The sequence below is a fragment of the Hemiscyllium ocellatum genome, chromosome 13 (genome assembly GCF_020745735.1).
Source record: "Hemiscyllium ocellatum isolate sHemOce1 chromosome 13, sHemOce1.pat.X.cur, whole genome shotgun sequence".
Taxonomy (NCBI): domain Eukaryota; kingdom Metazoa; phylum Chordata; class Chondrichthyes; order Orectolobiformes; family Hemiscylliidae; genus Hemiscyllium; species Hemiscyllium ocellatum.
Genome location: NC_083413.1, coordinates 23,533,267 through 23,554,367, shown reverse-complemented (window position 1 = coordinate 23,554,367; position 21,101 = coordinate 23,533,267). Strand labels below are relative to the sequence as shown.

General features: G+C 46.0%; 1 protein-coding gene across 8 annotated transcripts in view; it reads right to left on the bottom strand.

Moving 5' to 3' along the window:
* Positions 1-20,870, bottom strand: part of LOC132821811 (traf2 and NCK-interacting protein kinase-like) — a 240,745-nt gene extending 219,875 nt beyond the window's left edge. For 6 of the 8 annotated variants that reach the window (XM_060834625.1, XM_060834628.1, XM_060834630.1 and 3 more), the window contains exon 1: positions 20,564-20,870. In XM_060834625.1, coding sequence (XP_060690608.1) covers positions 20,564-20,620 — 57 coding nt within the window. In that variant the 5' untranslated portion in view covers positions 20,621-20,870. Of the gene's footprint in view, positions 1-19,599; positions 19,671-19,991; positions 20,043-20,563 lie in introns of those variants that run through there. The other 2 variants (XM_060834626.1, XM_060834627.1) reach the window with 2 other exon arrangements.
* Between the last annotated feature and the right edge of the window lie 231 nt (positions 20,871-21,101).

Below are 21,101 nucleotides of genomic sequence, written 5' to 3'. Positions count from 1 at the left end.
TTATCTACAAGGAGCAAATCAGGAGTGCAATGGAACATTCCCCACTTGCCTGGTTGGCACCACATCCACAAGCATCCACTCCTCCCATCATCAACACTCAGTAGCAGCTTTGTGTACTATCTAAAATATGCATTAAAGAAATTCACCAGAAATCCTTAGACAGCACCTTCTAAATCCACAGCCACTTCCATCTAGAAAGGCAAGCGCAGCAGATACAAAAACAAACCATGACCATGAAGTTCCCTCTCAAGCTACACACTTGGAAATATATCATCGTTCCTTCACAGTCACTGGTTCAAAGTCCTGGAATTCCCTCCCTAAGAGCATTGTGAGTCTAGCTACGTATGGATTGCAGAGGTTCAAGAAGGCAGCTCACCCCAACACTTTCTCAAGGACAACTAGGGACAGGGGAAAACTGCTGGCCAGCCAGAGACATCCACGTCTCACAAGTGAATAAAAACAAGATCAGAAACAGACAAAAACTTTTTAGAATTTTGTTTCTGAGGTAAAATGGGCAAAGTAGAGCTCACAATCAGCTTTGTGAGCAAGGCCTGACTAATTGTTTATTGCCTCAGCTTGACTTGGCAACTGTAGCACCTGAACCCATCGGAATTGCAGGTCATCCCATGGGTTGGGCAGTACCTCAGCCACATTGAAAATAGTCTTTAAGCATGTTGATGTGTGCTGGTTGGGTTATAGGCATCATTTGGTTATGAATATCCACTGTTGATAACCCACCTGCTCTTTCCTGACCTCACAACCTCCCCACAGACAGTGATGGGCTTTCTTTTTTCGGTTTTTAGATTTTAGGTTTTATTTTCATGTGTACTCAAGTACAGGATTACAGGGGGGCAGTGAAATGTTTCCAATGTCGCCAATCACAGCACCATTTTAGGTACAAGGTACCTGGGTACAAATTCTTAGGTTCAAAAGGAGAAGAAAAAACAAATAATCTAAAAGTTCAACATTAACATCCTTCTCAGTATAAAGTAGTAAATAAGAAATTAAATTAGAAGTTCCAAATTACAGTCTTTCTTTCGCCATGGGCGTGCAGACACTCCACACTGGGCTTTTTCCACAAGGGTATCTCTCCCCTGTGCTGGGCTCATTGTCTGCCCCACACTGGGCTCAATCGCGCTCTCCCCCTGTGCTGGGCTGGCACGATCTCTCTCTCTCCGCACAGGGCTCGATCTCTCACTCCTCCCGCACAGGGCCTGATCTCTCTCTCCCTCCGCACTGGGCTAGCTCAATCTCTCTCTGCCCTCACACTGGACTGGCTCGATCTTTCTCTCCCACCACACTGGGATGGCTCGATCCCTCCCTCCCCCGCACTGGCCTCATTCTCTCTCCCCCCCCGCACTGGGATTGATCACTGTCCCCCCCTGCACTGGGCTAGATGTCCCTCTCCTCCCGCACTGGGCTCAATCTCTCTCTCTCTCCCCCCGCACAGGGCTCGATCTCTCTCTCTCTCTCCCTCTGCACTGGGCGTAGCTCGATCTATCTCTGCCCCCACAATGGGCTGGCTCGATCTCCCTCTTCCCCTGCACTGGGCTCAATCTTTCTCTCCCCCCCGCATTGGGCTCAATCTCTCTCTCCTCCTGCACTGGGCTTGATGTCCCTCTCCTCCCTCACTGGGCTCGATCTCTCTCTTTCCCCCCTCACTGGGCTTGATCTTTCTTTCTGCCGGCACTGGACTCAATCTCCATTGTCCCCACACTGGTCTTGATCTCACTCCACTCATTGGGCGAAATCTCTCTCTTCTCCCACCCTGGGCCGCATCTCCCACCCCTCCCCGCACTGGGTTCCATCTCTCTCCCCCCCCCACATGGGGCTCAATCTCTCTCTGCCCTGCACTGGGCTCAATCTCTCTCTCTCTCTCTCTCCCCCTCCAACACTAGGCTTGATCTCTCTCTCTCTGCACTGGGCTCAATCTCACTATCCCCCTAACACTGGGTTCCATCTCACTCCCCCGCCCCCAACCAACTCTGCACTGGGCTCAATCTCTCCCCCATGCTGGGCTTGATCTCTCTCGCCACCCCCCCCCCCCGCATTGCACTCATTCTCTCCCCCGCATTGGGCTTGATCTCTCGCCCCACATTGGGATCAATCTCTCCCCCACGCTGGCCTCGATCACTTCCCCTGCGCTGGCCTCGATCTCTCTCCCACGTTGGGCTCTATCTCTCCCTTATGCTGGGCTCTATCTCTCCCCGGTGCTGGCTCGATCTCTCCCCCCCGTGTTGCTTTCGATCTCTTCCCCCGCACTGGGCTCTACCTCTCCCCACCGCGCTGGGCTCTATCTCTCCCCCGTGCTGGCCTCGATCTTTTCCCCACGCTGGCCTCGATCTCTCCCGCACGTTGGGCTTGATCTCTCCCTTCGTGTTTGGCATGATTTCTCCCCCTGCGCTGGGCTCAATCTCTCCCCCTGCGCTGGGCTCGATCTCTCCCCCTGCGCTAGGCACGATCTCTTCCCCCGCGCTGGGCTCTACCTCTTCCCCCGCGCTGGGCTCTACCTCTTCCCCCGCGCTGGGCTCTACCTCTTCCCCCGCGCTGGGCTCTACCTCTTCCCCCGCGCTGGGCTCTACCTCTCCCCCGCGCTGGGATCTATCTCTCCCGCACGTTGGGCTCAATCTCTCCCTTCGTGTTTGGCACAATCTCTCCCCTGCGCTGGCCTCGATCTCTCCCCTGCGCTGGCCTCGATCTCTCTCCCACATTGGGCTCGATCTCTCCCCCACATTAGGCTAAATGTCTCCCCCACGTTGGCTTCGATCTCTCCCCCCGTGCTGTGCTCGATCTCTGCCCACATTGGGCTAAATCTCTGCCCCTGCACTGGCCTCGAACTCTCCCCGCATTGGTCTCGATCTCTCCCCCCGCGTTGGCCTCGATCATTCCCCCATGCTGGGCTCGATGTCTCCCCCCGCGTTGGCCTCGGTCTCTCCCCCGTGTTGGGGTCGACTTCTCTCCTGCATTGGGCTCACTCTCTCCCATGTGTTGGGCTTGATCTCTCGATCCCTGGGCCTCGCCACTGCCAACCAGCCATCAACCACTGTTTGGGTTCACCAGCCTCCTCCCAAAAGGCAGCTGGCGTCCTGCTGTGGTGCTGTTCCAGGCTCCCAGGCCCTTCTTCAGTACCACTGCCCACCTGAGTTGTGCCCGGGCACACAGCTGCCTCGTGAATGACCACCAAAATCCTCGCTCCGGGCCCCAGACCCCGCCGTTGCTGCTGCCTCCACGACCGAGCTTGGTCCAAAAGATAGAAGAGAAAAGAACCAAAAAGAAGGTAAAAAGCAAGAGAAGAAGAAATAAATGCTTTCGGAGCAGACAGGTTCTGGCTCAGGACCCCTACTCTATCTCCATCATAGACTGTCGACTCTGAGTTTGACCATCAGATGTTTAGTTGTACCTGCTGAAGTGACACTTCGGCTAACTCGCTTAACATTCCTGCTGAAGGGCTTTTGCCCGAAACGTTGATTTTTCTGCTCCTCAGATGCTGCCTGACCTGCTGTGCTTTTCCAGTAACACTCTAATCTAGAATCCCTTAACATACTAACTATCCCTGAGTCACTTTGTACTGTAAGTTCAAGAGATGTTTATCACGGTTTCTGGTATCGACGCATGTTAAAACCATAGGCACTGTCATGTTCAGGCTAGTACAAATCAACTTGTTTACTAACTGCAACACACTTCTCTCAGTCCACTATGCTCCAAGTGACTCCAGTAACATGGAAATTAAGACCTTTATACCATCAGGTAGTAAGTGGTGAGATCTGCAGATGCTGGAGATCAGAGCTGAAAATGTGTTGCTGGTTAAAGCACAGCAGGTTAGGCAGCATCCAAGGAACAGGAAATTCGACGTTTTGGGCCAGAGCCCTTCATTAGGAAAGGGCTCCTGATGAAGGGCTCTGGCCCGAAACGTCGAATTTCCTGTTCCTTGGATGCTGCCTAACCTGCTGTGCTTTAACCAGCAACACATTTTCAGCTTTATGCCATCAGGTCAATGACAAAATACAGTGATGGTATTGCCAGCATGTCTCTTAAACATGCATTTCACACTAGCTGCAAGACATATCACAATACTGTCAGAACTCCTCTACCTTACATGGTTCTCTCCACCTTTCTCTTCATTTTTACATCACTGCTTCTGTGCTTTCTTTTTCTTCAAGCTTTTGATTGGCTGTCCCTCTATGTCCTTGCAGCGTTGGGTCCAACTGTGTCTCAGTATTCATCCTGTTCCAAACACTGCGGTGATGCAATGTTACTGAACTAGTAACAACCTTGTTCTATGCTGTAACACTCTTGTGAAGCATTTTGGTGTGCGCTAACATTTAGAAAGGCGTTATATAAACACAAGTTGTTGTTGAATTGTCCTTTCCCAGCTCTGGGCTTCGTATACAAAGTTAAACAATGGTAAGAAACCAACATTTGCCATCACATATTTATTTATAAACCAGTCAAAACACAAGAGAAGCCCAGGTATTTGAACCAGTGGCTATTCAGACAAGGTAATCTTGAACTATTGATATGCAGCAGTTAGCAGCACATCACCACCTTCCATGGCATTCACAGATGGAAATAAATATTGGCCTTCCTGCTGCCAACCATATCCATAAACAAATGTAAAAGAACACACAAGGACATGAGTTCAGTGCAATTTGCTCATCCCACAATTGGGATGATTTACAGAAACAGTTTGACATGTCACCTCAGAAAACAGAGTCAACACAATTTAGTGTGAATGAATAGGTCAAGACTTGATGAAGCAATAGGTTTCCCTATGATTCAAAAAAGGAAGCCACGTCTCACAAAAAATGTGCCAGGTCACATTATAAATGAGTCAATGCCTGCTTCAAATATTATTTCTCAATAACATGCATCACATGAGTATACTGGTACAATAGCCCATAAGATGGGATTGTCAACATTGTTGAAATTCTAACACATTATAAATGGATCAGAATGGTTTTATCCATTAAAAAGATCTGGGCCAAAACTTATCTTGCACCTAAAATCATTAAAACTCCACTGGCAAACTGGCAAACTGCTAACTTTTTTTAAAAATTCACTCACAGGATGAGGGCGGCTTTGGCTAGGCCAGCATTTATAGCCCATTCCCAATTGCCCAGAGGGCAGCTAAGAGTCAACCACTTTGCTGTGGGTCTGGAGTCATATGTAGGCCAGACCAGGTAAGGATGGCAGATTTCCTTCCCCATAGAAACCAGAGGGGCTTTTCCTGACAATCAACAATGGAATCATGGTAATCATTTGAATCTTAGATCCAGATTTTTTTATTGACTGATTGAGTTATTGTTGGCACATGCACAGAATAACAGAGAAAAATGTTGCTTTGCTTGCGATACAGGCAGATCGTACCATAAAAAGTGCATCATAGTAGCAGAACAGTGCAGAGACCAGAATTAACATTTGAGAGGTCTGTTCTAACGTCTGATAGCAGGGGAAGAAACTGTTCTTGAATCTATTTGTATTTGTTCCTTCTGCCTGACAGAAGAGCGTGGGAGAGAGTATAACCAGGGTGGGAGTGATTGTTGATTATGTTGGTTGCTTTCCCGATGTAGTATAGATGGAGTCAGTGGATGGAAGACTAGTTTGTGTGATGGACTAAGCTGTGGTCATGACTCTGTGTAGTGTTTTGCATTCTTGGGAAGTGCAGTTACCATACTTCACAGTGATACACCCAGATAAGATGCTTTCTCTGGTGCATCTAAAAAAATTGGTTGAAGTTTTTGTGGACATGTCAAAATTCCTTAGCCTCCCGAGGAAGTAGTGACATTGTTGTGCTTTCTTGACCATCTGTCATAGCAAGATTTGAATCTCACAAGAAAGTTGACTTCCTGGATTAATAGTCTAGCAATAATATCACTAAGTCCTTGCCTAACCCTAAACCACTCCTGCCTGCAGCTGTTTGTTGGGTATATATTGGCTGCTGCATTTCGTATGCTATAATAGTCCCCACACTTCAAACATTAATAGCTTCATTGACTGTGAAGCACTTTGGAACATCCCAATGTTATGAAACCATCACTAGCTTCCACCCACTCCCCCATACCCCCAAAGAAATCCAAGTTCTTCCTTTTAACATGCCCACTGGACTGAAATCAGGTTGAAAACATTGGATGTTTTCTCTTCCATCCACCAACTCAACATTGCAACAGAAATGCTAGACTAAAGGAGTGAGTTCAATGCACTGACTACCTGCTTCTGAGTCCATAGGTTCCAGGTTCAAGCCCCACTACTGACAGTCCAGGCAAGTGAAGATAAGTGGTCTCCAGCTCAGAATATTGGGTTGATAAACACAGTTGTATTCACAAGTATGATTATACATCAATGTCTTGTGTAGCAGGTGATACAGAACAAAATGGTATTCTTAACAATGAGGAGAACAGCCTAGAACATTTGAAAGACATAGTTAAGTGGGTAGCAAATGAAATTCAATGCAGAGAAGAGTGAGGTGATGCATTTTGTAAGGAAGAACACCTAGAAACAATACAAAATAAAGAATGCAATCCTGAAAAGGGTGCAGCAATAGGAGAACCTGACTGTCTATCTGCATTAGTCATTTAAGTAATTGAGTCATCGGGTCACAGGCCCTTTGGTCCAACCAGCCCATGCTGACCACAATACCAAACTAAACTAGTCTCAACTGTCTGTACTTGGCCCAAACCCCTCCAAACATTCCTTATTCAAGTACTTATCTAAATGTCTTTTAAACGTTGTAACTGTACCCACATCGACCACTTCCTCTGGAAGTTCACTCCACACACAAAACAGTCTGAATAAACAAATTGCTACTCATGTCTTTTTTAAACCTTTCTCCTCTCACTTTAAAAATATGCCCCTAGCCTTGAAATCCTCCCCCTAGAGAAAATACATCTGCCACTCACCTTATCTGTACCCCTCATGATTTTATAAACCACTATAATGTCACCCCTCAACTTCCTACACTCAGTGAAAAATGTGCCAGCCTGTCCAACCTCTCCTTATAACTCAAACCCTCCATTCTTGGCAACATCCTGGTGAATCTCTTCTGAACCCTCTCCAACTTAGTGATATTCTTCCTACAACAGGGTGACCAGAACTGTACACAGTAGTCCACAACAGGTTTCACTAACACCTTATACAACTTCAACATAAAGTCCCAACTCTTATACTCAAAGGCCTGAGCAATGAAGGGAAACATGCGAAAGCCTTCTTAACCAAACCTGAAAGAATTATGTCCATGAACCCCTACGTCTCTCTGTTCTACAACACAAACATGGCGCTACTTTTAATAGTTTGTTTTACGAAAATGCAGCACCTTGCATTTATAAATTAAACTCCATCTGCCACTCTTCAGCCCATTGATTCAAATACAGTCCATTGAGTCATAGAGAAGTACAGCACAGAAACAGACCCTTCGGTCCAACTCATCCATGCTGACCAGATATCCCAACCTAATCTAGTCCCATTTGTCAGCATTTGGCCCATATCCCTCTAAACCCTTCCTATTCATATGCACATCCAGTTGCCTTTTAAATGTTGCAATTGAACCAACTTCCACCACTTCCTCTGGCAGCTCATTCCATACACACACCACCCGCTGTGTGAAAAAGTTGCCCCTTAGGTCCCTTTTAACTTTTTTCCCTCTCACCCTAAACCTATGTCTTTTAGTTCTGGACTCCAACCCAGGGAAAAGACCTTGTCTATTTACCGTATCCATGTCCCTCATGATTTTATAAATTTCTATAAGGTCACACGTCAGCCTCCGACACGCCAAGGAAAACAGCCCAGCCTATCCAGCCTCTCCCTGTAGCTTATATCCTCCAGCCCTGGCAACACCCATGTCAATCTTTTCTGAACCTTTTCAAGTTTTACAACATCCTTCCGATAGGAGTGAGACCAGAATTGCACGCAGTATTCCAACAGTGGCCTAACCAATGTCCTGGGCAGAAGTAGGCACTGCAGATGCTGGAAATCAAAGTCTAGGTTAGAGTGATGCTGGAAAGGCACAGCAGGTCAAGCAGCATCCAAGGAGCAGGAAAATCAATGTTTCATCAGCCTGATGAAGGGCTTTTGCCTGAAACATTGATTTTCCTGCTCCTCGGATGCTGCCTGACCTGCTGTGCTTTTCCAAACCATCCTAACTAATGTCCCGTACAGCTGCAACATGACCTCCCAACTCCGATGCTCAATACTCTGACCAATAAGGGAAAGCATACCAAACATCTTCTTCATTATCCTATATACCTGTGACTCCACTTTCAAGGAGCTATGAACTTGCACTCCAAGGTCTCTTTGATCAGCAACACTCCCAAGGACCTTACCATTTGCTCTGATTTGCTTTTCCAAAGTGCAGCACCTCACGTTTATTTCAATAAAGCTCCATCTACCTCTCCTCAGCCCAATGGCCCATCTGCTTATGACCCCATTGTACTCTGAGGTAGTCTTTGCTGCCCACCAAGCTTCCAATTTTGGTGTCATCTGCAAACTTACTAACTATGTCGCCTACGTTCACACCCAAATTATTTACATAAACAGAACCATAGAATCCCTATAGTGTGGAAACAGGCCCTTCGGCCCAACAAGTCCACACCGAACCTCCGATGAGTAACCCACCCAGACCTATTCCCCTACCCTATTTATTCTATATCTAACTCTGACTAATGTACCTATCCTACACATCCCTGAAGACTATAGGCAATTTAGCATGGCCAATTCATCTAACCTGTACATCTTTGGATTGTGGAAGGAAACCAGAGCATCTGGAGGAATCCCACGCAGTCACAGGGGCAAATGTGCAAACTCCACACAGACAGTCACCCGAGGTTGGGATCGAACATGGGTCCCTGGCACTGTTGGGCAGTAGTGCTAACCACTGAGCCACCAAATGATGAAAAGCAGTGGCTCCAGCACCGATCCTTGTGGCACACCTCTGGTCACAGGCCTCCAGTCTGAAAGGCAACCCTCCACCACAACTGTCTGTCTTCCACCTTCAAGCCAGTTCAATTGATCAAGATCTCTTTGTAATCTAAGGTAACCTTCTTCACTTTCCACTATGCCAACAATCTTTGTGTCACCCACAAACTTACTAATCATGCCTTCAATATTTTTATCAAATTGATTTATATAAATGACAAACAATAGTGGACCCTGAACCAAACCCTGTGGTACATCGCTGGTCACAGGCCTCCACTGTGAAAAACAATCCTCTGCCATTATCTTCTGTTGCCTATTGTAAAATCAATTTTGAATTCAATTGGCAAGCTCACCTTGAATCCCACGTGATCTAACTTTACTAATTAGCCTACCATGCGGAACCTTGCCATCGGGTTTACTAAAGTCCACACAAACAATGTCTACCGCTCTAACCTCATCAATTTTTTTGGTTACTTCCTCAAAAAACCCAATCACATTTGTGAGACATGATTTCCTCACACAAAACTACTCTGACTATCCCTAATTATTCTTGCCTCTCCAAATGCATGTAAATCTTCTCTTTCAAAATCAATTACAACAACTTACCCACCACCGATGTCAGACTCACAGGTCTATAGGTTCCAGGCTTCACCTTACATCCCTTCTTAAACAAAGGCACAACATTAGCCAATCTCCAGTCATCTGACACTTCACCTGTAGTTATAGATGATACAAATATTTCTGCAATGGGCCCTGCAATTCTCTCCCTAACATCTCACATATGCCTGGGATAAAATAGATCAGATCCTGGAGATTTATCCACCTTTATATTTTCTAAGATCTCCAAAACTTCCTCTTCTGTAATGGGAACTGTTTTCAAAACATCAATATTTATTTCCCTGAGTTCTCTTGCGTCAATTTCTTTCTCCACAGTTAAAGCTGATATGAAATATTCATTTAATATATCTCCTGTTTCCTGAGGTTCAACACAAAGATGACCTCTTTGATATTTAAGGGGCCCCACTCTGTAGTTGACAGAACAGGTTGAGAGAATGATTAATAAAGCAGAGGGGGTATCCAAGGGTTTATTAATTGAAGCGTAGAGTGCAACAGCAAGGAGGTTATGGTAAACTTGTATTAGATTCTGGATTAGAGTGGTGCTGGAAAAGAACAGCAGTTCAGCAGTTTGGGGTCCGTTTGGAAGTGGCGGAAATGTCGGTGGATGATTTGGTTTATGCGAACGCTGGTAGGGTGGAAGGTGAGCATCATGGGGGGGTTCTGTCCTTATTACAATTGGAGCGGTGGGATCTGAGGGCTGAGGTGCGGGATGTAGACGAGATGCATTGGAGGGCATCTTTAACCCTGTGGGAAGGGAAATCATCCACTGACATTTCCGTCACCTCCAAACGGACCCCACCACCAGGGATATATTTCCCTTCCCACCCCTTTCCGCCTTCTGCAAAAACTGTTCCCTCTGTGACTACCTGGTTAGGTCCACGCCCTCCAACAACCCACCCTCCCATTCTGGCACCTTCCCCTGCTACTGCAGGAATTGAAAAATCTGTGCCCACACCTTCTCCCTCACCTCCACCCAAGGCCCCAAAGGAACCTTCCACATTCATCGAAGTTTGACCTGCACATCCACCAATATCATTTATTATATCCATTGCTCCCGATGCGGTCTCCTCTACATTGGGGAGACTGGATGCCTCCTAGCAGAGTACTTTAGGAAAATCTCTGGGACCCCGCACCAATCAACCACACCACCCTGTGGCCCAACATTTCAACTCCCCCTCCCACACAGCTGAGGTCATGGAGGTCCTGGGCCTCCTTCACTGCCGTTCCCTCACCACCCGACGCCTGGAGGAAGAACGCCTCATCTTCTGTCTCGGAACACTTCAACCCCAGGGCATCAATGTGGACTTCACCAGTTTCCTCATTTCCCCTTCCTCACCCCAGTTCCAAATTTCCAAGTCAGCACTGACCCCATGACTTGTCCTACCTGCCTATTTTCCTTTCCACCTATCCACTCCACCCTTCTCCCTGACCTATCACCTTCATCCCCTCCCCCATTCACCTATTGTACTCTATGCTACATTCTTCCAACACCCACCCACCTCTCATTTATCTCCCCACCCTGCAGGCACTCTGTCTCTATTCCTGACGAAGTGCTTTTGCCCGAAACGTCGATTTTCCTGCTCCTCGGATGCTGCCTGAACTGCTGTGCTTTTCCAGCACTACTCTCATCCAAAATCTGGTTTCCAGCATCTGCAGTCATTGTTTTTACCTAAACTTGTATTAGATGCTAGTTTGGCTTCAGCTGAGTATTGGAGTCGAAAAGTGTGGCACTGGAAAAGCACAGCAGGCCAGGCAGCATTCAAGAAGCAGGAGAGTTGAAGTTTTGGGCAGGAGCCTTTGTCATGTGACTTGTCATATTGAATGAGGCATTCCTGCTGAAGGGCTTATGCTCAAAATGCTGATTCTCCGGCTCCTCGATGCTGCCTGATCCACTGTGCTTTTCCAGCTCTGACTCTCCAGCATCTGCATTCCTCACATTCTCCTCCAGCTGAAGTGTTCTTTAGGAGAGATGGGAAGACATTGGAGAAAGTGCAGAAGATGATTCTGAGAATGGAATCAGGGATGGTGTGTTTCTGTTATGATGACAGATCGGAGAAAATGGGTCAGTTCTGCTTAAAAAAGAGGGATCTGATCGAAGTTTACAAAATCATGAAAGATCTGACCAAAGTAAATAAGGAGAAAATGTTTCCATTCTTATGGGAATTGAGAATGAGAAAACACAAATTTAAACTATTTAGCAACAGAACATGATTTGTAGATGCCGGTGTTGGACTGGGGTGTACAAAATTAAATATCACACAACACCAGGTTATAGTCCAACAGGTTTATTTGGAAGCACTAGCTTTCGGAACGACACTCCATCATCAGGTTGATGTGGAGTACACAATTGTAAGACACAGAATTTATAGCAAAAGTTTACAGTGTGATGTAACTATAAATTGAAAAATATATATAAATTGAAAAAGGCCTGGATTGTTTGTTAAGTCTCTCATATTTTGGAAAGAACTGAAACCAACAAGTTCATTTTAAAAGATGAGACACTTAACAAACAATTCAGGTCAATTTTTAATATATAGTTTCAATTACTTCATTCTGTAAACTTTTGCTGTAAATTCTGTGTCATACAATCTTATACTGTTTCTCAGTATTCTCCTTGACAACACTGTCTTTTTCTGGGTGAATACTGACAAAAAGTATTCATTTAGCACTTCCCCTCTCTCCTTGGACTCCACGCACAACTTCCCAATACTATCCATGATTGGCCCTAATCTTTCTCTTTTATTCATGATATACTGAGAGAAAGCTTTAGGGTTTTCCTTGATCCTATCTGCTAATGACTTCTCATGTCCCCTCCTGGCTCTTCTTAGCTCTCTCTTTAGGTCTTTTCTGGATAGCCTGTAACTCTCAAGTGTCCTAACTGTGCCTTCATATCTCATCCTAATATAAACCTTCTTCTTCCTCTTGACTTATTTAGTAAACCACAGCTCCCTTGCTCAACCACTTCTTCCTTGCCTGACAGGTACATACTTAAGATTAGAGTGATGCTAGAAAAGCACAGAAGGTCAGGCAGCATCCAAGGAGCAGGAAAATTGACCTATCGGGCAAAAGCCTTCCACATCCATCAAAGTTTCACCTGCACTTCCACATATGTTAGTTATTGTATTCATTGCTTCTGATGCAGTCTCCTCTACATTGGGGAGACTGGATGCCTACTCGCAGAGTGCTTCAGAAAACGTCTCTGGGACACCTGTACCAATCAACCCCACCACCCCGTGGCCAAACATTTCAACTTCCCCTCCCACTCTGCCGAGAACATGCAGCTCCTAGGCCTCCACTATCGCCACCCCCCTCACCATCCGACGCCTGGAGGAAGAACTCCTCATCTTCCACCTCAGGACTCTTCAACCTCAGGACATCGATGTGGACTTCACCAGTTTCCTCATTTCTCCTTCCCCCCACCCCACCCCGCAACCTTCTAGTCAGTACTGTCCTCATGACCTGTTCCATCTGTCAATCTCCCTTCCCACCTATGCGCTCCACCCTCCCCTCTGACTTATCACCTTCACCCCCACTTCCATCCATCTATTGCACTCTCAGCTGCCTTTCCCCATCCCCAGCCCCCTCCCATTTATCTGTCCACCCCTGAGGCTCCCTGTCTCAATCCTGATGAAGGGTCTGGCCCAAAACGTCGATTTTCCTGCTCCTCAATGCTGCCTGACCTCTGTGCTTTTCCAACACCACTCTAATCTTGACTTTGATCTTCAGCATCTGCACTACTCACTTTCACCTTGGTATATACTTAACAAAGGCACACAGTAGCTGGTCCTTGAATAAGCTCCACATTTCAACTGTGCCCATCCCCTGCAGTTTCCTTCCCCATTCTATGCATCCTAAGTCTTGCCTAATTGCATCATAATTGCCCAGCAATATCTGCAGTATATATCTATCCCCTTTCATTGCTAAAGTAAACATAACCAAACTGTGGTCACTATCACCAAAATGCTCACCTGCCTCCAAATCTAACACCTGAGCACTGATATGAGAAGAAACCTTTTCATGCAGTCAGGAACTAGGGTCTAGAAAAATACTGCCCTAGAATGTGCTGGAGATAGGTTTGATCTAGTTTATTAAAGAGAACTTGGTGGTAATTTGGAAAGGAACTATCTTACAGTGAGAAGGCAGGAGAACAGCATTGGGTGAGATGCTCATTTGGACAGCCAGTACATACTCAACGGACTGAAAGGCACTCCGCACTGTGATTCTCTGCCCGCTGGTTAGGAGACACCACATCTAATTCCTCCTTGTATGGGTTATGAAAGCTCACAAAATCATTCCCATTACATCAGGATGACTATCCCCACCATCATCTGCAAGGAAGATGGTCAAAAACAGAAAAAGAGCTTTCACATTGCAGTTTGTCAGCATTTCAATCAGCCTGTGAGTACTTCATACTACACTAAACGAGTATAAGTGTGAGGACAGCAAGGCCCATTGCAGCACATACGTGAGACCAACTAATAAAGCACAGACCACAAGAACACCAGAGAGAGAGCAACCAGGAGTAGACCACTCGGCCCAAGGGTCTGCTCCATGATTCAATGCAATAATGACTAAACATGGGCTTGAACTTCACTTCCATGTCCATCCTCCAAGAGGTCAAAAATATGTCAAATTTTAAATGATGCATTTTAAAAAGCATTTTTAAGTATCTTAAAAATGTAAGGGCCAATACTAAATAATCATCAATGATACAACAGTGATTCTTGTGCATGTATCGTGGAGTAATATGGCATTGAACTAGCAATCCAGAGGCTCAGGCTGATATTCGGGGGTGGGAGGAGGGAACCACAGGTTCAAATCTCACAATGATAGCTGGCTATTAAACTAATGAACCTGGAATTATTAGTTTTAAAGTAGTGATGGAAAAGGACAGACCAGGTCTAAAAGTTGAAGTTCTAAATTGGAGGAAGGCCAATTTTGACAGTATTAGGCAAGATGTCTCAAAAGCTGATTGGGCGCAGATGTTCGCAGGTAAAGGGACGGCTGGAAAATAGGAAGCCTTCAGAAATGAAATAACAAGGGTCCATGGAAAGTATATTCCTGTTAGGGTGAAAGGAAAGGCTGGTAACTACAGGGAATGCCGGATGACCAAAGAAATTGAGGTTTTGCTAAAAAGAAGGAAGCATATGTCAGGTATAGACAGGATAGATCAAGTGAATCCTGAGAAGAGTATAAAGGCAGTAGGAGTATTCTTAAGAGGGAAATCAGGAGGGCAAAAAGGGGACATGAGATAGCTTTGGCAAATAGAGTTAAGGAGAATCCAAAGGGTTTTTACAAATACATTAAGGACAAAAGGGTAACTAGTGAGAGAATAGGGCCCCTCAAAAATCAGCAAGGCGGCCTTTGTGTGGAGCCACAGAAGATGGGGGGGAAGCAAAATACTTGTTTAGTATCAGTATTTACTGTAAAAAGGGACATGGAAGATATAGAATGCAGGGAACTAGATGGTGACATCTTGAAAAATGTCCATATTACAGACGAGGAAGTGCTGGATTTCTTGAAAGGCATAAAAGTGGATAAATCCCCAGGACCTGATCAGGTGTACCCTAGAACTCTGTGGGAAGCTAGAGAAGTGATTGCTGGTCCTCTTACTGAGATATTTATATCATCGATAGTCACAGGTGAAATGTCAGAAGACTGGAGGTTGGCTAATGTGGTACCACTGTTTGAGAAAGGTGGTATGGACAAGCCAGGGAACTACAGACCAGTGAGCCTGACGTTGGTGGTGGGCAAAGATGTTGGAGGGAATCCTGAGGGACAGGATGTACATGTAATTGGAAAGGCAAGGACTGATTAGGGACAGTCAACATGGCTTTGTGCATGGGAAATCATGTCTCACAAACTTGATTCAGTTTTTTGAAGAAGTAACAAAGAGGATTGATGAGGGCAGAACAGTGGGCATGATCTATATGGACTTCAGTAAGGCATTTGACTGGTTAGCAAGGTTAGATCTCATGGAATACAGAGAGAACTAGCCATTTGGATACAGAACTGGCTCAAAGATAGAAGACAGAGAGGGTGGTAGTGGAGGGTTGTTTTTCAGACTGGAGGCCTGTGACCAGTAGAGTGCCACAAAGATCAGCTGGGTCCACTACTTTTCATCATTTATATAAATGATTTGGATGTGAGCATGAGTGGTATAGTTCGTAAGTTTGCAGATTACACCAAAATTGGAGGTGTAGTGGACAGCGTAGAAGGTTATCTCAGATTACAACAGGATCTTGATCAGATGGACCAATGGACTGAGAAGTGGCAGATGGAGTTTAATTTAGATAAATGTGAGGTGCTGCATTTTGTGAAAAAAAATCTCAGCAGGACCTATACACTTAAAGGTAAGGTCCTCGGGAGTGTTGCTGAACAAAGAGACCTTGTAGTGCAGATTCATAGCTCCTTGAAAGTGCAGTCGCAAAGGCAGGATAGTGAAGAAGGCATCTGATATGCTTTCCTGTATTGGTCAGAGTATTGAGTACAGGAGGCGGGAAGTCATATTGTGGCTGTACAGGACATTGGTTTGTCCACTGTTGGAATATTGCATGCAATTCTGGTCTCCATGCTATTGGAAAGATGTTGTGAAACTTGAAAGAGCTCAGGAAGATTTACAAGGATGTTGCCAGGGTTGGAGGATTTGAGCTATAGGGAGAGGTTGAATAGGCTGGAGCTCTTTTCCCTGCAGAAACGGAGGTTGTGGGGTGACCTTATAGAGATTTATAAAATCATGAGGGGCGTGGATAAGATAAATAGACAAAGTCTTTTCCCTGGGGTGGGAGAGTCCAGAGCTAGAGAGTTTGGTTTAGGATGAGAGGGGAAAAATATAAAAGAGACCTAAGGGGCAATCTTTTCCTGCAGAGAGTGGTACGTGTATGGAATGAATTGACAGAGGAAGTGGTGGAGGCTGGTACAATTGCAATATTTGAAAGGCATCTGGATGGGTGTATGAATAGGAGGGATTTGGAAGGATATGGGCCGGGTGCTGGCAGGTGGGATAAGATTGGTTTGGGATATCTGGTCGGCATGGACGAGTTGGACCAAAGGGTCTGTTTCCATGCTGTACATCTCTGTGACTCTATGAAAGCTAGTCTCAGTAATAGTGACCATGAAATTTCCATTGATTGTTATACCAAAAAAATCCTCTCCGTTTTACTTTAGGAAAGGAAATCTGCCATTCCTGCCCACACATCACTCCTGACACACAGCAAAGTGGCTGACTTTCAGCTGCCCTCTGAAATGCCGGAGCAGGCTGCTCTGCAGAGGTGTTGTTTTTATTCATTCATGTGATGAGGGCATCGCTGGCCAGGCCAGAATATATTGCCCATCCCTAATTACCCAGGGGGCAGTTCAAAATCAACCACATTGTTGTGGGTCTGGAGTCACATGTAGGCCAGACCAGGTAAGAATGGCAGTTTCTTCCCCCAAAGGAGCTTAATGAAGCAGGCTGAGAAGTGGCAGATGGAGTTTAATTTAGATAAATGTGAGGTGCTGCATTTTGGGAAAGCAAATCTTAGCAGGACTTATACACTTAATGGTAAGGTCCTAGGAAAGTTTTGCTGAACAAAAAAACCTTGGAGTGCAGGTTCATAGCTGCTGCTTGAAAGCGGAGTCGCACATAGATAGGATAGTGAAGGCAGCATTTGGCATGCTTTTCTTTATTGGTCAGAGAGTGGAGTACAGGAGTTGGGAGGTCATGTTGCGGCTGTACAGTGGTTAGGTCACTGTTGGAATATTGTGACCAATTCTGGCCTCCTTCCTATTGGAAGGATCAAGTGAAATGTGAAAGGGTTCAGAAAAGATTTACAAGGATGTTGCCAGGGTTGGAGGATTTGAGCTATAGGGAGAGGTTGAATAGGCTGAGGCAGTTTTCCCTGGAATGTCGGAAGTGAGGGGTGACCTTCTAGAGGTTTATAAAATCATGAGGGGCATGGATAGGATAAATAGACAAAGTCTCTTCCCTGGGGTGGGGGAGTCCAGAACTAGAGGGTATAGTGTGAGAGGGGAAAGATATTAAAGGGACCTAAGGGGAAACGTTTTCATGCAGAGAGTGGTACGTGTATGGAATGAGTTGCCAGAAGAAGTGGTGGAGGCTGGTACAATTGCAACATTTAAAAGGTATCTGGGTGGGTAAATGATTAGGAAGGGTTTGGAGGGAAATGGGCTGGGTGCTGACAGGTGGGACTAGATTGGGTTGGGATATCTGGTTGATATGGACGGCTTGGACCAAAGGGTCTGTTTCCATGCTGTACATCTCTATGACTCTTCTATCATGACTGGATTAACAGTCCAGCAATAATACCACTAGGCTGTTACCTCGTGCTGGCTTTGCCAGTGCCACCTATTCAAAGAATAAATTAAAAATGAAGCAGTACAGAATTCTCAAATCACAGTCCTGTGACTGAATACATCTCTCCTCATCTCAGTCCCATACACCCGAGAATATACCCTGATGTAAAACAAATCAGAATCCCTGCTGGTTTCTGAACCACAGGCCCTTTTCTTTCTTGGGGGGGAGGGGGGAATGGGGAGAGTAAGATTTGTTTGTTGTTCGTTCCATGTCGAACACCTCATTGATTTGGAAGGAAGGGCAGGCAGGGACTCGCTCCCAGTAAAACAGATCGAGATTCCCGCTCCACCCAACACGATTAAGACAAGCTGGAACCAAATTCCCGCAGCTCCAACCCTGGAAGACAGTGGCCATGTAATTTTCACATTCCCAGGCAGAGGGACAGTATCAGATCTCGAACAGCACTCCTTGACATGACTGGCTTCCTTCAAACACACCGATATACTTTGGCAATCAGAGAGGGGCTGCTCCACAATCAGCTTTCCCTTCCCATACTATCCCACCTACCAACTCACTTGAGGCTAGTTTGTATTCAGCCAACTCCTCCACAAGTCAGAACACAGAAAGAGGCCATTCGGCCCGCACAGACGTGGTTGACAATTGCTCCCCTCCCAGTGGCTCCAATCTCGCCCATTTCCCTCACCCAATTCAACTCCGAATATCTGAACCGCTAAACTCAACCTTCGGGTTGAGGATGACAATGACTTTGTGCGTTTACATAGCATCCTTCATGTACTGCAAGGTGCTCGTCGCGAAACAGATTTTGGGGCTGAGCTCCATAAGGAGACGTTGGGACATACAGCCTAAAGCTGGATGGAAGAAATTGGCTTTAGTGATTGTCTTACACCTCTGGTCTCCGAGTGATCCTTTCAGGAGCGGAATTCAGAAGCTAGGGGTCATGCTGAAAACACACACTTCCCAAAGGTAGGGCAGTTCCTCAGGAGGGGAGAATGGGAAGGGGGGCAGTGATCTGGGACGGCCGGACTGAGCTTTCAGAGAGACGAGACGGTGGAAAGAGATGAAAACAAAGCAAGGATCCCTTCTTTTGGCAGGGTGTGACAGCTCGGCTGAAAGACTTCACAAATCCCCTGCTGTCAGTTTGCCAAGTTTGGCAGTGAATGGAGGGAGGCAGCGCTTTGTGAGTTAACCCGTACCACTTCTGCAGTGGCTGCCTCGCTTGCCCCGAGAAACCACACAAGCAGGAACTGGGAGAGAGAGCACTGAACCTGAAATCTCGACTTCTTCCCCCTCCCCCACCAGCATGCGCATTGACACGACAGTCTCTTTGAAAATGCCACAGAGCAGAATTGTTCAGACATGCTATAGCAAATCAAGAGATAATTAGCCAGAAAGCTCCTTCAGTGCTTTGGAACAAAACCCTACATTACACTCCGAAGTGACTCCACAAGAGATTTCTTTTTGATAAACAAAGGGAATACCACCATTGCCAAATTCCACAACAACCACCCCCCCTCCACATCCCCCCCCCCCCGTGATTGTCAGTTTCTCCTCATACTCTCTGCCACTCCAGCCCCGCTCCTTAGCACTCAGTCCAACTCGCTCCCCCCCCCCCCATTCCCATCCGTGCAGTCCCTCTCCCGTCTCCTCCTGGTCTTTTCTCCTGCCTTTCTCACCCAGGCACCGTTATACATGTACAATAACCAACATGGTTTGATAAGAGAGGTCATGACAGGTCGTTTAAAATATTCAGGACTCACTCTCTCTTCTGACCAGATGCCCATTAGTGAAATGTCCCAAGTTTCGACAGGCTATTTTAGATTCACAACAGGAGTGACCGTGTTTTGTATGGAAACGATTCCTTCTCTTGGAAGAATTATGTTAATGAGCGCCTGTCGCTGATGACAGCTCCTACGGCTGGAGCCATTATCCAACAGAGGGTCCTGTACTTAGGATTCACATCGAGATGGAATCTCTCATCCGCAAGCTTTCCCTTCAGGACCCTTTGAGCACTACTTCCATACATGCAAATGTATTTTGTATATGTTGAATGAAACAGCACGATATCCCTGGCCCGGATCCTCTCCCATTATCCAGTTGTATTTTTTTTCTCTCTCCGTGTGTTACTATAACAGCTGAGACTGGCCCATACCTGGTCTCTAACCAGCAATCTCAATTCCACGGAATGCATGAAAATAAGCAGCAATTCATTTTCTGCAGAGAAAATTGAGGAAGCTTTTCTTTTTAAACGGGAGACTCTGCAAAGGCATGTCTAGATTTAAGAGCGCATACAAACACACACAAGGAAGCAAAATGCCTTCAAATTGATATAATTCACTGCGGGAATGAGAGAAGGTGGTATGTGTGTGTGGGGGGGGGAGGGGGAGGTGTAGTCGATGAATGAAAAAAAATCCAAACAGGTTCCATTTCACCCCATTCATTGTGACATTGGCGTACAGTGAGCTTAATGGAATGATGAGCTTAATACTGTACACATAAACACAAGCAGCTCGGTTTAAACGTGCTGTTTATTCTATTGTTCTGCCAACTGGCTACAATTTTGAGACAGGGCAGGAAATATAGATTGTAACATCGCACATCTTTGTGACACACAGCTGCTACATCGATGTGTTGGAGATTGTGACAGTCCTACGGAGGGAACAATGTATCTCCCGGAAGAAAGCAAGATCTGACACAAGGAGAGTTCTGATCGGGGTTACTTACCCTCAGAGCCGAGAGGTCGATTTCATCCAGGCTTCTCGCTGGAGAGTCGCTCGCCATGTTAATTTCACCCGAAAACTGACACAGCCAGCAGCTTAGTCCTTATCTCTCTCTCCTCTCTCTCTTCACTGCTGGGCTTTATAACGATTTAAAACATATCCTTCCGCTCAATGACAAACAATCAGCAGGACAGGTCTTTCACATGTGAAAAGAATAAGGGCAGAGGGGGAATGGTTTTAATTTGTCCTAATTTCTGGTGACACCACAGGAGACAGGGAGTTAAATTACTGCAGTCCTATTCTGTGATGGGTCCTGTTCAGAACAACTGCTCTCTGCAAAGCGCCCACACAATATATAGCACACACACACACACACACACATAGAGCAGGCTCTGCAGAATCTGTCAATCACAGCATCCGGGGAGGAGACAAACAGCAACACGCCGGCTGGAAACCTACTTTGCTTTCAAGAAACTGCAACCAGTCTTGAAGAGCATATTATCGCTGCGAGGACAGGCAGTCTGACCAGAAAAGCATTGGCA